The following is a 16,283-nucleotide window of genomic DNA, read 5'->3' on the forward strand; positions in this document are numbered from 1 at the left end:
TAATTTTCTTTTTATTGATCATTAAATCGTTTAATTAAGGTTTGTACATGCTAGTTTTCATGGCAGAGTTTAACATAAATATTTATTACTACTGGAGCTGCCAGTTTGCTACATTTCAAATGATTATTAAACAGCAAGCACAAACTATGCGAAATCGGCAGCCCTTCCGGTGTACTCAGTGTCCGAATTCACTAACTCGTTTCATTCACTTCTTCAGTGGACTATATTAGTGGAGTAATGTAGGGAATAGAGAATGAGGGTGTAGGGGGCGATTTGGAACACAGCAGATGTTCCCTTTATTCCCTATGCCGTTCGCAGTGCCCTTCGCACTTAACATGTTCGCTCCCTTCGGATTGGAATCTCACTTAAGGAGAAATACCATGTGAAGTCCACTTCGCAGTCCACTTACGGTCGAATGGAACGCATATGATCCCCAGTTGATCCATAACACCGCAATTACAGGTGTCGATTACACAGCAATCTGTTTACTGAGCTGCATGATCCAGTGCTAGTTTGCTTGCTTACTGCATCTATTCAGTATTTAAATGCACCAGTGATTCCCCTCATTTTTGTTCCATTACAAGACAATGAATCCGAAATTGCGTGATATCAACTTCATTGTTTTGATTTACTGATTAACAACAATAAACTAATTCAGAAATTTGTTTTGTTAATTTCATTCGCTCACAAATTACGTCGAAACAAAGAACGCCTTCAAGTGAAATATTCGTGTCTTTTTTTTTTTTTTTTTTTTGGGTGTGAGCCGCGTGACTGACGCCACATCAGTCCAAAACTGAAAGAACGCTTTATTCAGAAAATGAGCAACCAGTAGCTAATCTGTGACCAGTGATTTGTGAAAGAAATAGACTTGCAATTACTCCATAGCCTATCAGCTGGTAAGTAGTTTTTAGTCTTTTATTAAAAAGGAAAACTTGCTGCTGACCCGAGTCCCGACACGTTAAACTGTAGCTTATCCTACTAAAAAAATCACGGCACAAAAAAATACAGGCCTTTGTTGTCCTTATTTTAAAGGCATTCGACAACTGACTAATTTATATAAATGGCTTCCTTTATCTTTTATTATAGTCGCTTTGACCCGATATGTGTTATTTCTAAATTTCCTAAACATTTTGACTAAAGTAGCTAAGTTGACCAACGTGAAAGTATTTACGGGTTAGTTACACTTTCAGTTTCTCTTATCAGGAACAAGCTACAATTCCACATGTGGGAAAGTAGAGCCCTGTGGCAGACACAGCAGATTTTAGAGGAGAAAAACTAATTTTGATGTAAGTAACTTTTTTTTTACTTCATTTATTTTTCTTATGGCAATTTCTGTTTTGTAGTTAAACTCATCAAAGTTAAATTTTGTTTATTGTGTGTCTGTGTAGATATTTTTCATGCAAGTTGTTAGTGCCAATGTTTTGGCTGTTAGCTGTAAGGTGTGCTAGTTCATGGCTACAAGACTCTGGGTTAGTTGTTACATCAATGAAACATGTTACAGCCTATGCCAAGTAAAAATTTTTATTTATGCTCCTCCTTTTTTTTTAATTGCCTAGGTCAGGGGTGTCCAAACTTGGTCCTGGAGGGCCACTGTCCTGCAAAGTTTAGCTCCAACTTGCCTCAACACACCTGACTGTAAGTTTCTAGTATCTCTAGCAGACCTTGATTAGCTGGTTCAAGTGTGTTTATTTGGGGTTGTTGCTGAACTCTGCAGGATGGTGGCCCTCCAGGGGCAGGATTGGACACCCCTGGCCTAAGTCTTGGAAGAGAAAGACAAATTGAGGGATGTAAAATGAGCATTCGCTCATTTTATTCATTTTTGTTACACACACACACACACACACACACCAATTATGTAGAAAAGTCTGAGTTGAATAAAAAGCTTTAAAAAAATTTGTTGGTTTTTTTTTTGTTATAATCCTTATTTCATAATGTTACATCTCACCCCAGAGTCTGTTACAACTAGCCCAGACTATGGGGTGAATTGTAACATTTCACTCCCCATGTCTTAAACTAAACCACACATTTAGATAGCCATGTCATTTAATAGCTGACGCTTGTAACTAGTTTTGAATGCACTGGCTTAAAAGAACTCCAAGATATGTTAATACTTTCTTAATACTTTTAAAATGTCGAAAATGTTACAACCATCCCCGGTCTCCCCTACTGTCACAGTTCCAGTCATTCCCGGACTTCATTTCCCACAATCCTCCCTGCCTATCACCTGCACTCACTCTACCAATCAATAATCACCACACACAGCTGCAGCTCATTACCCGGACTATTTAAGCCACTCACATCCACACACACTTGTAGCAATTCTGAATGTTATTTATCTTGTCTGTCTGCCTGTTTTGATCTAGTCTGTTCCTTGTCTACGATTCTCTGCTGCCTGCCTTTGGACTGTTTATTGTTTCCTGGTTTTTGTGATTGATATCTGCCTGCCCTGATTCTACTGCCTGTTCCACGACCACAATTCTGCTTTGTCCCTGCTGTACCTGTTTGCCACTGTTTGACCCTTGCCTGTTTGACTACGATCTCTGCTTTAATAAAAGCTTGCAAATGGATCTTACCTCGTGTTCTGCCTCGTTACACCTACATATATGTTTTGTGATTTATTTGATTCAGACTTTCAATATGAAAATCCATGATAATAAAATATTATTTATTCCATATCAGTGTTTATTATGTTAAAAAGCATGTAGCTATTTTTGACTGCTCTCCCTTTGCATTTATAGGATTCATACTGTATAGCCAAATAAATTCTCAAAAATGTTAAAAAAAAAAAATTGTAAATTTTGCAACCATCATTTCCATCACAAAATGCTATTATATATATTTAGTGTAAATGACACTGTGGTGAAAATTTTTGTGATGTTTTGGGGGAAAATGTTAAAAATGACGGAATTTGATGCAGGTCCATAGTAGACAAAAAGGTAAACTAATGAGAGTGTGAAAAGTGTTTTCAGAGAATCTATTTACTATATACAGGTGCTGGTCATATAATTAGAATATCATCAAAAAGTTGATTTATTTCACTAATTCCATTCAAAAAGTGAAACTTGTATATTATATTCATTCATTACACACAGACTGAAATATTTCAAATGTTTATTTCTTTTAATTTTGATGATTATAACTGACAACTAAGGAAAATCCCAAATTCAGTATCTCAGAAAATTAGAATATTGTGAAAAGGTTCAATATTGAAGACACCTGGTGCCACACTCTAATCAGCTAATTAACTCAAAACACCTGCAAAGGCCTTTAAATGGTCTCTCAGTCTAGTTCTGTAGGCTACACAATCATGGGGAAGACTGCTGACTTGACAGTTGACACCTTGCAGAAGGAGGGCAAGACACAAAATGTCATTGCAAAAGAAGCTGGCTGTTCACAGAGCTCTGTGTCCAAGCACATTAATAGAGAGGCGAAGGGAAGGAAAAGATGTGATAGAAAAAAGTACAAGCAATAGGGATAACTGCACCCTGGAGAGGATTGTGAAACAAAACCCATTCAAAAATGTGGGGGAGATTCACAAAAAGTGGACTGCAGCTGGAGTCAGTGCTTCAAGAACCACTACGCACAGACGTATGCAAGACATGGGTTTCATTCCTTGTGTCAAGCCACTCTTGAGCAACAAACAGCGTCAGAAGGGCTAAAGACAAAAAGGACTGGACTGCTGCTGAGTGGTCCAAAGTTATGTTCTCTGATGAAAGTAAATTTTGCATTTCCTTTGGAAATCAGGGTCCCAGAGTCTGGAGGAAGAGAGGAGAGGCACACAATCCACGTTGCTTGAAGTCCAGTGTAAAGTTTCCACAGTCAGTGATGGTTTGGGGTGCCATGTCATCTGCTGGTGTTGGTCTACTGTGTTTTCTGAGGTCCAAGGTCAACACAGCCGTATACCAGGAAGTTTTAGAGCACTTCATGCTTCCTGCTGCTGACCAACTTTATGGAGATGCAGATTTCATTTTCCAACAGGACTTGGCACCTGCACACAGTGCCAAAGCTACCAGTACCTGGTTTAAGGACCATGGTATCCCTGTTCTTAATTGGCCAGTAAACTCGCCTGACCTTAACCCCATAGAAAATCTATGGGGTATTGTGAAGAGGAAGATGCGATATGCCAGACCCAACAATGCAGAAGAGCTGAAGGCCACTATCAGAGCAATCTGGGCTCTTATAACACCTGAACAGTGCCACAGACTGATCGACTCCATGCCACGCCACATTGCTGCAGTAATTCAGGCAAAAGGAGCCCCAACTAAGTATTGAGTGCTGTACATGCTCATACTTTTCATGTTCATACTTTTCAGTTGGCCAAGATTTCTAAAAATCCTTTCTTTGTATTGGTCTTAAGTAATATTCTAATTTTCTGAGATACTGAATTTGGGATTTTCCTTAGTTGTCAGTTATAATCATCAAAATTAAAAGAAATAAACATTTGAAATATATCAGTCTGTGTGTAATGAATGAATATAATATACAAGTTTCACTTTTTGAATGGAATTAGTGAAATAAATCAACTTTTTGATGATACTCTAATTATATGACCAGCACCGTCTCGGTTACAAAGGTAACCCTCGTTCCCTGAAGGAGGGAACGGAGACGTACATCGGACAGACCGACGAATAGGAATCTCGCTAGAGAGGCCAATTTACTTTGAGTGTAACTACAACGAGCCAATGCACATTGGCATGCAATCATATGCATCAGCTGCTCGCCTCGCAGCGCGGGTATATAATGAGCAGCAGGTGCGTTGCATCTTCAGGTTTTCACTGAGGAGCCGAACCGGATAGGCGGCAGCATCAGCGGGGTACAGCGACTGTGGCGACGGGACGTACGTCTCCGTTCCCTCCTTCAGGGAACGAGGGTTACCTTTGTAACCGAGACGTTCCCATTCAGTCGGTCACGTTCGACGTATGTCGGACAGACCGACGAATAGGAATCCCTACCAAAGCGCCACAGGGGCTGCCCCCTTCCAGCGCTCTGTTGTAAGCCACCTGAACCCCCTTGCCTACGGACGGTGGGACAGGGCTAACACAGAGAGTGTCGATCACTGCTGTTCCCTAAAACCCATTCAGTGAGACTATAGGATAACGCTGGGAAAGCGTACCCTTCCGCTGGGAAGGAACGCTGCGGAAGCCACATCCTTCCCCGAAGGAGTTATGTGGAGAAGTACATATGGACTAACCCATAGGCTGTACAACATATGGAAGAACTGGGGTGACTCCAACTCGATGAGAGGTGGGTTCTCCCAGAGGGAAAGACACGGGCTTCTTTTAGGAGCAACCGTGGAACTAGACATATGGGATCCCAGTAGGGTCACACATATGGTACCCAGCCTGAACCTGGTTCTCAAGGATACAACGGAGTATAGGCCTAGCGCCAGACGCTCCGCCACGTCGGCTGCCGAAGGGAGATCGGAGGACTCAACAGGGTCTGCCTTGTAGGGACTCTCTGGAGAAAAAGCGCATGTAAGCGCAGCAAGCCGACACTAAGCCGGGGCCTCTCCATGCCTCTGACCTGAGGTGAGAACACGGGAGGAGACCGGCTCGACACGAAGGCTATAGAATCTAGCAAACGTGTCTGTGTCGCTCTACAGCTCTACAGATGTCTGTTAGCGAGGCGCCACGAACCAGCGCCCAGGAAGATGCGACGCCTCTCGTGGAGTGCGCATGCAACCTGAGCGGGCAGGGCACGCCCTGAGCTTGGTAAGCCAGGGCGATGGCATCCACTATCCAGTGGGCCATCCTCTGCTTGGAGACAGCCTTTCCCTTCTGCTGGCCTCCGTAACAGACAAAGAGCTGGTCTGAGGTCCTGAAGCTTTGAGTTCTGTCTATGTACAGTCGCAAAGCGCGAACTGGACAGAGCAAAGCCAGGGCTGGGTCTGCCTCCTCCGGGGGCAGCGCTTGCAGGCTTACTACCTGGTCCCAGAAGGGAGTGGTAGGAACCTTGGACACATAGCCGGGCAAACTGAATCGCATAGCCGAGCCCGATGGTCCGAATGAGCCAGCGAGATGGACTGGGGAGCGCTAACCAGGCTCGCAGAGACCGTACAAGCGGGATCAAAGGGACCGCAGGCGTACCCGCAGTGAGGCAGCAAGGTGGAACACAGGGACGCAGCTCGGGAGGCTCTCTCTGCGAGGCAGCCCGAAGCAGGGGTCAGAGTGTGCTGTGCAACACCTACCTGGTTCCACGGTTGGGCAGGGGGCGCGGGAGAGGCTTTGCTGCCTTCTCGACTGCACGCTGCTGCCCTCTGGCGAAGGAAGAGGGGGATGAGAGTGGTGAGGCTTTTCTCCTCCCACTGCTTTCCGAGCCCTCTTCAGACCCAGAGATGGAGGAACTGCTGGGGGGGGGAGCAGCCCCACCCATCTCTGGGTCACCCGTCTCAGGGGTGATTTTTCACTAACCACTTAAATGGTAGCAGAGACGGGAGGCGTCATCTTCCTGCAGCGGACACAGTAGAGCAGACTGGGCCGGAGTTTTTTTTTTTTTCTCTGCAGGGTATGACACCCTTGGCAATGAGCAGACTGAGGGCCCACGAGGAACTCAATGGTTTGTCGGGGGAGGCTCCCCAGTCTGCCACTAACTGAAGAGAACTGCTGGGCTCAGTCACCGAAAAGGCCACCGTGAGATGGGAGTGTCGAGAAAGCGTTTAGCTTGACGACCTCTTGCACCTCAGCAAGGTAAGCCAGGGGGTGCTTCTGGACCACTGAGGTGGACATCGTCTGGCCGAAGGCCTGCGCCGTGACTTTGATCACGGTTAGCCAACAAGCGCAGCTCAACCCCGGCTCAGAACTACCCTCATGCATAAAGAGTGCCTTGGCCTCACATGCAGGGTGGGTGTGGTCTGTGAACAGCCACCCCACCCATAAGGGTAGTGAGAGAGTAAAAACTTATGCAGATTTTGGCACTTTTGGCGTTCCATATTTATGGCACCAATATAGCTCCATACTGCCAAGTTTTTCATGCACATCCAGAACACCCGGGAAAGCATGGCTGTAAACTCCGAATCTGAGTCAGCATAAGCACACACCATTACAGTGGGCAGCGTCACCCTCATTTCCAGAGCATAACAGCCCTCTCTCCGATGCTGCAATCGACATCTGACCCTCAGCTGGAGCCCTGAATTAAATGCTAGGTTCCCCTATGAAAAGGACCAGCAATCCAATCCAGAAGCTGTACAGCATGTAGTGCGCTAGAGAGGGAGGGGCCCTAGGGGGTTGGTTCCCCGAAGGAACCCCTCAACCTCAAGTCACCCAAGCCATTTCACCAAAGTAGACCTCTTCTGGTGCACCAGAGAGGGCACTACAATGGAGATTAGGCAAGGAGTCCGCGCATCTAGAGCGCCGAGCGAGCGCTGGGTTGCCGTGACAACCCGCGCTGCAGCTCGACGGCACACGACACGCAGAGGAGCGAGAGGTTTGCTCTCGCTGATCTCCGCGGTCTCCCAGAGTGTCGGGCAGACCCGCGGCTGTGCTTTTACACACAAGCGGCAGCTGGCCAACAACAGAGGGGACTCAAGCTTCCCGGAGAAAGAAGAGTCACGACCAGCGTGTCGACGTGATCATGTTCTCATACGAAAACATGAACCACCCACGAACATCGTTTCAGCACGCGCCCAGACATGTGAAACAGTGATCGTGGCCGTCAGTGAGGACAGGAAACGACCGCATCCAGAAACACACAAATAGAATGTCATCTTTAAAAAGACGCAAGCTCTACTTGTGTAAGCTCTTTTAGGGACTTTACTCTTTTAGAGTGCTGAAGCACGCAGGGGAATGGCCGCCGCAACACAGACAGGGATTGTGTGCAGCCTGTCGTGTGCTCTTTCTCTCTTTGAAGGCGCTCACTCTTACCAGCCGTAAAAACGGCTTTCAGCACTTGAAGCGCACCGTACCGGCCGTGAGAACAGCCTTCTGTCGCTGTCAAAACAGCTATTTGCTCTATAATGGCAAACGAAACAAAAAACAGAAAATAAAGAGAGGACTTCGACCCCGCTGCTGTGCTGTTCGCCCGCACTCGAAAAAAAAGAGAAGTTCAACCAAAAAGCTTGACTCGTCTTCTAGCAGACACTTGCTTGCAGAGAACAGGAACAAACACCGTTCGGCTCCAAAGCAAAAAGCTGAAGATGCAACGCACCTGCTGCTCATTATATACCCGCGCTGCGAGGCGAGCAGCTGATGCATATGATTGCATGCCAATGTGCATTGGCTCGTTGTAGTTACACTTGAAGTAGATTGGCCTCTCTAGCGAGATTCCTATTCGTCGGTCTGTCCGACGTACGTCGAACGTGACCGACTGAATGGGAACTGTATACTGATTGGCTTCATCACTCCATCACCTCTCCTCCAATAAGCTGGTGTGTGGTGGGCGTTCTGACACAATATGGCTGCCGTCGCATCATCCAGGTGGATGCTGCACATTAGTGCTTGAGGAGATTACCCATTCCATATATAAAGCACTTTGAGTGCAGAGAAAAGTGCTATATAAATGTCACAAATTATTATTATTAAATATTCACAAGACAAAAGTGCCTTAATTTGAAGAGACACCCAAATATATAAGCAAGAAAGTTTACAGTGAGCTGATTCTTTACTGTTTTTCTTTCTTTTTTCAGTTTGTTTGCCAAAGAATGGATATGTGTACAAGATGCTTGTGGAAATACAACCTGCACAAGATCTGATTTTTGAACTACCGTCGTCTTGTCTCTCAGTTTTCAACAAAAATACTGTTAGCTGTTAAGGCACCCATCAGACCATACAACTAATGGCACAGATAATGTGAAGAATGAGGAAATGTTTCCTCAGTGCTCACATTAACTGACTAAACTCCACTGAGATTTATGTGACATGTTCACTTTAAGGATTACTGTTCTCATTACTATTATTGTTCCACTTAACTATGAATTTTGCTTTTGTGGATGTGCTCATGCTGAATATGAGATAGAGGGGCAATGCTGCCCGATGTGTGCTCCTGGTAAGACTGCTAATAAAAAGTTATACCATATAGTTTACATGTTTTACACAATTTGTATCATTTCAAAGTCCCTAACTTTTGATGTTTTTATTTGTTCAATCTATATTCTTTATTAATGTTTTTTTTTTTTTTTACCATAAGTTTATTAAATATATTACTTCAGTGATGATAATCTGCTTTATTCTGCATTAATGAATATATTTTTTTCTGCATAAAAGTATTTGTTTGTTTAGAAAAAAAACATGAAGTCAGTATACAATGACAATGCATTTTGCATGACATTGCAAAGTGATTTCTCTTGAAATGAAATAACAAATTTTATGTCCTGTTTTTCAGGAAATCGTGTTGTTTGGCACTGCACAGATGACACCAGCACAACTTGTGTTCCATGCCCTGAATTCACTCACATTGATGAACCCAGCGGCTTCACAAAATGCTTTACATGTACTGTGTGTGATGAAGGGGAGTGTTTCACCCTTTATATTTGTTCATCTGGAAAAAAAAAAAAATTATATATATATATAATAGATTTTATTCATTTGAATCTGCTTGATCTTTTAATGCAGGTGATTTAGCATCTAAAGAGATGCAAGATAGCAGTAATTGTCCCTAACAGTAACTTATCCCATATGGTTTCTGCTAACTCGTTTCTATCTTAGGCCGAGGGTTAAGAGTGAATAAAGCATGTACTCGGTCGTCAGATACTGTTTGTGGGCCGCTGGAAAGATTCTACTGCACTGAACGAAATAAAGGCAGCTGTAGATTCGCTGTGCAACACTCTGAATGCAGCCCTGGACAATATATCAAACAAGCGGGTAAATGATAAATGTATATAAATATACATGGACCGTGCATGAAATGCTGTTTATTGTTATCTGAGCAGCATTAGTTCCAGTTAAGGAAACAAAGCTTTACCTTTTGTGAAGTGTCAATATGTCCATTGTCTTTACAGGGACTGGCTCCACAGATACAGTTTGTGCTGACTGTAAAGCTGACACATATTCAAACGGCTCTTTTTCATCCTGTTTACCACACACAAAGTGAGTGTTCACTTATGTTGTTGGTGTGTGCTGTTGGTCATCATTTTTCAACACATCTGATTCTGGATATCATTCACAGATGTGAAGCATTGGGACTTACTGAAACAAATCCAGGAACAAAATCATCTGACAGTGAATGTGGAAATTCCCCTACTGCTTTAGCAGTCATTATTTCTAGTGTTATAGTTACTTTAATAATAATATTTACAGTAGTTTTTACAATTATACATTTTCGAAAGAAGAAACATTCTAAACATTCAGGTAAGCTTTATTCAATTTGTTCAGAATATTTTTATGAGATCTAATTGTTTTATAATTGACTTTTCTATGCAAATTCAACCAAATTAAATAAAATAGGCCTACAGTATAACTGATACTGTAACTAATACTTTTTAATGATCATTCATACACTAAATATTTGCTACAATTAGAAAAAAAGCTGGTGATGCGATAGTGATGAGAAATATAATATTGATTAAATTACTGGTCATTTTGTCTTCTGTTCATACAGGAATACAGGTATATAGAAAGTTTATTACTTTTTTAACATTAAAGAGAAAAAATGAAGCAAATATCTTTTACTATGTTTTAAATAACTAAATGTATGTTTATTTGTTTTTTGTAACAAGGAAACAGGAAATTATTTAAATGAAAAAGACAGTACAAAAGGTAAGAGTAGTAAATCATAGACATACAACACAGTTTATCAGCTTATGATGAGAAACTTCAGTGACAATATTAGATTTTAATACTAATTTAAGTAATATTTTTTGCTTTTTATGAAGAAAGCAATGCAAAACATTTGAAAAGTAATGCTGTCCTTCACTGTGTTTTCAGTTGTTAGTGGCAGGATAAATGATGAGACATTCGGAATGGAAGAACAAGTCCTTACAAAATGTGAATGACTGCAGTTTCCAGACTACTCAGAATTGTCTCCACATTCTCTAAAGAACTTTTCATGCCTGAAGTCCAGCAGCTAGAGCCACTAACAGTCCTTAAACTGAGGGGCACCCATTTGACCAGCGACTGCCTGCTTATGAACTGCTGTGCTCCCAGCTTAAAAAATATATATATATACAATATGAACATGAGGAAAGAGGAATATTACAAAACTGTGATAAAACATAAAACACTTTTTAACGGAAGCACTATGTTCAGTTTTGCACAATTTCTTTTTTTGATTAACTAAATGTATTCATTTAGCATTATATTAAAGTAGCCTCTTTTTAAATTGCAATTTGTGTTTGTGTTTTCGTTATCTTTTCAGCACTTTAGTTATCGTATATATAAAACTTTTCAAAAGCAATGTCTGTTTTCTACATCAGTTCATTCTGATTGTATTTGCAATTGATATTAGTGGTTTGTATTTGAATAAAATATATATATATATTTTTTTTTACATTTGGCATTCTATAGCAAACTCCTTGTCTGATTTTAGTAAACAAAAAATGAATGTGGACAGAATTTACTTTGCACATACTTGAACAAATGTTCCCCCACTCGTAGAAATAGTTGCATCATTCTCCTTTGCTAAAGTTAGTGTTTTTCATGAACCTGAACAGCATGGGTATTTTGAGTGGGGCCTTGAGCAACAACATCCGGGAAGCTTTTTACCCTATCTTTTCACATATAAACAGTTGTCTGGAAACTATTAATTTAACCACCATTGTAGGAACTATCCACTTAATACAGCTGCAGTGGTATACAGATGGTGAGAAATATATGGTTCTTACCATATATTATAACATGTTTCACTTTAAAAGCTAATTCTTTATTTGTAAATTGTAAATCATTAAACTGATACTCATTCATGTTTATTAAACAAGCCAAGAAAAGAGACATTGCTTGTATAATTCTGCCTACAATGAAAAAGAACATGTCTAGCACACTGATCAGAAAGCCATTACAACCATTAACAAAACTGAAAATTATAAACTTTTGTCCTTTGTCTCAAAATATACAGTATATGATAGTTTCAGGGACACACTTGCCACATAAATAAGCAACATTCGAAAGGATTTATATTTGCTGTATGTAACAGCAACACTGGTGATTCATTGTCAGACAATTATTTCACCTCATATAAACACTTTTAAACAGATTTGCATTAACCTCTCCTCATTTCTCAAGGACTGAGTAGTTGCAATATGCTTGCTTAAAAGAGCAAATAGTTTTGTTCAGTGTTTTTTTTAAGGTCGGTGCTTGAAGTAAAGCTGCGCTTAATTTTTATTGATGACTGCAGTGTTAGGAAATATTATTCTTAATACTTTTAATTATAGGCCTATAATTAATTGTATAATAGAGCTAAAAAAAAAAAAATGTTTAAAACATTTTCAAAGATAGCTAATAGCCTTTTATTATCTTCACAGCACGTCAGTTAAGCGGTGATGCGCTATGAAATTATTGCGGGGCAAGTTTATTATAATATTAATTTAATAATAATAGAACCTTAATAATGGTAGACTAGAAGAATGTAACAGGTCTACATTAATTGGAAATGCCAAATCCTCTTAATGTTGCCAATATTTGATGCTAGTTTTGACAATATCTCTGGCTATCGTCGATACATGCACTGTAAAAAATATTCCGTAGTTTTTACAAAATAATTTTGGCAGCTGTGGTTGCCAGAATAATTTTGTAAAAAATACAGAAAAACTGTAAACACATTTACAGAACTGTCAATTTTACAGTATAAAACTGTAATTTACAAACAAGTAAATTTGAATGTAAACAAGTAAATTCAACAATGCACACTACTACTAAAATCTGTTTTGTATCTTTAACATATATTGACAACCACCATAATAATGCAGGTGGTAAAAGAGAAAGCCACATGAAGAATCAGAGTTCATCACAAGTTGGTTTTCCACGAGCTGAAGTATATACTAATGTAAAGAGGGTGCAAAGAGTCATTCACGCAAATGCAAAACACCATCATGGTAACCCACAACACTTACATAATGCAATAAACATTCATTAAACAACAGAAGATGTAACATAAAACCCTAATGTACATAACTGATAACAAAAACTATTAAGAAACATGATTTTTTAAACAAAATACTTTCAAATGTGGAGTGTCACACAGGGAAATGTGGGAATATCAGTTTACAGTTTTTGACTGTAAATTATACATTGATTTGTTTTTTTTTTACTTCTAAAAATTGTAAAATTTACAGCATTTTACTGTGAAAATTACATAAAATGTCTAGTAAGAGCTTCTACAGTTTTTCCCTGTATATAGTACTGGAACTTACTGTTAACCTATTTACAATTTTTCTTCCGTAGCGTTTTTACAATATTTCACTGTTAAAATCACATTCATTTTTTACAGTGTGATCATCGTCTGTTGACGCAAGCCGGGTTATCGCAGGGGCCCCCCAACACGCGTGATGACATCATTTTTGTCACGTGCACCCAAGCGAACTTGCGGACGCGTCGAGTATAAAATACTCGGGAGGTGAGGTGAACTAACAGCCTGAAGACCCAAGCAATAAATTAAACATTTCTGTTTCTCATAATTTGAGAATTTGGCATTGGCTTCATTATATATATATATATGTATATATATATATATTTTTTTTTTTTATTCAAAATATTTTGCATAAGTAGATGTGTTGGGGAATTTGTCTATTAACGTAACATTTTCATTATATTCTGCTGAAATAACTGAAATAAAATGAAATGAGGGAAACAAAAAAAGATTTGCTCATTTTGCTTAATAAAATTCAAAGATCCGAGGCAGTAAAATAATCTGAACTCCCATCACTAGACTAGTTATCGCAGGTTTGTCAAATTCTCTTGAAACTTATCTGACAAACTATAAGCAATGTTTAAAGAGGTGAAGCATATTTAAAGAGTGAAAGTGTAGCCTATCAAATGTGTCCATCTCTCTGAAGGCACGAACACACCAAGCCAACGGTCGGCCGCCGGGCAGTTTTTGTTCGTCGGCCGACTAAGTTTTCTCAGTGTGTTCCGCACTGTCAGCTGAAGTTGGTCCTCGTCGGCTTTTTTTCGGCTGATTCCACATGTTGAATCGGCGTCGGAACTTGTCGGTCCGTCGGGCCATCTGATCATTCTGATTGGCTGTTCGGCTACTGCCACCTGCTGGTATGGTTCATCTTGCGCAGGCGCAGAACGGACGTGCTACTTGGCCGTCGGCTGTCGAGTGTCAGTTTGGTGTGTCAGGTCAACTTTGGACCCAGACGCTGCCAATGTGAGCCAACCCCGCAGTCTGCTTTCATCGCCACTAGTTCGTCTGCGTCGGCTTGGTGTGTTCCTGCCTTAAGCAAAATAAACTGATTAGCAGCCACTGCATAAATGTAATAAAATCTTAATGATGTTTTATTAACAAAGTTCGGGAGGAGCAGGTTCAGATAATTAACCTAATTAGCACAAGTGGAGAACATTCAGTTAATCAACTCAACCAATGACAAGAGGTATAAATACAGCAGACTTACATCTGTTCATCTGAGAGTTTATCAGCATCCCTCCTCCACCCCATCTCCTCACTTCTAGTTCTATCTATTTTTACCACAACCGGGCAATATTATCTGCCTGCAATACTGGAGGCTGCATTTTTAGGACCGCAACAGTTTCAGGATTTCTTGGACCCTAGTTTTTGTGACAGCGCCATCTAGTTTTAAGTATTTAAACAGGGTTACCAATGGGTAGGTTTAGGGATTGGGGTTGGTTAGGACAATATATAAATTAAACTTAATCAATTAAACAACTAAATCATTGCTAGGGTCCTAGAACTGTGGTCCTACAAATGCGGTCCTTAAAATGCAGCCTCCGGTATTGCAGGCAGATGCTACTCCAACCGGGGGGAGTATTCTGGGTTCGGGCCAAAGTTCAGAGCTCGGAGCCCTCCTCCCGGACAGCACGCCAAATACGCATAACTTTTACTCTATTTAATTATATGTACACGTAAACTCGTGAAACGAGTGGGATACTTTGTATCTGTCAGGGTTAGGTTTAGTTCTGTTAGTTTCTCTAAGCTTTTAGACCTGGCGTGCCTCACCCACTACCCGGACCGCTCACTCTGTGTATTTTTCCACAATAGGGAAATTTGCCGCCTATGTGGTGAGTTGTGGATCTTCATTCACTGTCTGCTCTAAAGAAGAAAGGCATCATCAAAAAACTAAATTCTGTCCTAAAGCAAAAACAAAACATAAAAGACACAAACTGCCATGTGGGGTCAGAAAGGGGAGGCCAAGCTTCTGTGACACGGTCACTAGCACCGCCCCTGTTAGTTGACGTCTTATTGGAGAAAATGTTTACCTTCAGTTTGGAAGTTGGAAGTCAAGAATCAGGATTTCTTTTTCATTTCATTAGAATTCATATGAAATTGGCCTTCAACGGTAAGACCATGTGTTTTCTATTTATTAAATCGAGATTGTACTTTTTAAATGTGAGTCTGACTATTACATTCAATATTTTTGTGTGCAAATTGTTTCCTCGTATCTATTTAAACATCCACCGTGTTTGAGAGATAGGAGTAAATAAAATGTAATTCGTCAACATTTAAATCTATTTAATGATCCTAAAATGTTAAATGGCCTTTACCTAATTTGACACTATTGTATGAATTAGATTAAGCATGTCAAAAAGATTTAAAGAAGATTTCTTAATTTGTGTAAACAAGTTAGTGTTTTCCAACTCTCAGGCATCTGGCGTGAGACACAAGCTTACAGGCAGGGTTACAAAACTGGCCAATCAAAAATAGCCTGTCGAGGGGGTGGGTCGGAAATCGCCCCCATACCCCTTAGGCTAAATATTACATAGCCTATTGTAGAACTGTTTTTTTTTTTTTGTTAATTGTACTAAATAAAATAATGTAATACATATTTAGCCTAACAACTTAACTCAAGTAACTATTAAATAATAAAATAAATAACTATAACTGGCTGACTAAAATCAGCTTTAAAATAGATGATAACTAATGAAACATGGAATTATTCGACATACAAAGATGAATCCTTAATTTCTTTCATGAAAGGTACACTGTGTTATTAATCAGTCAATCGTGGAAGTCTGATGGCTATCTTCTGACAACAATAATTCCAGCAGAGAAGAGAGTTTTACAGAAAGAGCAGTGCACGCAGAGATCCGCGTGAGCACAGGACAAAGTTTGAGCGCGCACACGCAATATCTGAGCGAGAGCAGAATCATGAGACCAGAGCGCGCGTCCAGCTTTGTGCAAGAGTGAAGGAAATCGTGGTTCGTGCTCGCGCATTACATGGATGTGCTCTCTCTCGTCAT

At 40.6% G+C, this 16,283-nt stretch overlaps 2 protein-coding genes and 1 long non-coding RNA gene across 6 annotated transcripts in view; all 3 read left to right on the forward strand.

Annotated features, from left to right (window-relative positions):
• The window catches only part of LOC127518174 (tumor necrosis factor receptor superfamily member 14-like), a 35,302-nt gene extending 24,046 nt beyond the window's left edge, over positions 1-11,256 (forward strand). The window contains exons 8-9 of one of the 2 annotated variants that reach the window (XM_051904560.1): positions 10,281-10,688; positions 10,857-11,256. In XM_051904560.1, coding sequence (XP_051760520.1) covers positions 10,281-10,324 — 44 coding nt within the window. In that variant the 3' untranslated portion in view covers positions 10,325-10,688; positions 10,857-11,256. The other variant, XM_051904563.1, reaches the window with a different exon arrangement.
• LOC127518184 (uncharacterized) lies at positions 23-2,572 on the forward strand. The gene is made up of 3 exons (XR_007931483.1): positions 23-896; positions 1,204-1,286; positions 2,364-2,572. It is a non-coding gene; the product is annotated as an uncharacterized LOC127518184 (long non-coding RNA).
• A 3,650-nt stretch (positions 11,257-14,906) lies between the features above and the next one.
• LOC127518171 (tumor necrosis factor receptor superfamily member 14-like) overlaps positions 14,907-16,283 on the forward strand; it is a 70,389-nt gene continuing 69,012 nt past the window's right edge. For 2 of the 3 annotated variants that reach the window (XM_051904548.1, XM_051904549.1), the window contains exon 1: positions 14,913-15,382. The gene's annotated coding sequence lies outside the window, so the exon portion shown is untranslated. Of the gene's footprint in view, positions 15,383-16,283 lie in introns of all 3 variants that reach the window. The other variant, XM_051904552.1, reaches the window with a different exon arrangement.

The sequence above is a fragment of the Ctenopharyngodon idella genome, chromosome 8 (assembly GCF_019924925.1).
Source record: "Ctenopharyngodon idella isolate HZGC_01 chromosome 8, HZGC01, whole genome shotgun sequence".
In the NCBI taxonomy this organism is placed as follows: Eukaryota; Metazoa; Chordata; class Actinopteri; order Cypriniformes; family Xenocyprididae; genus Ctenopharyngodon; species Ctenopharyngodon idella.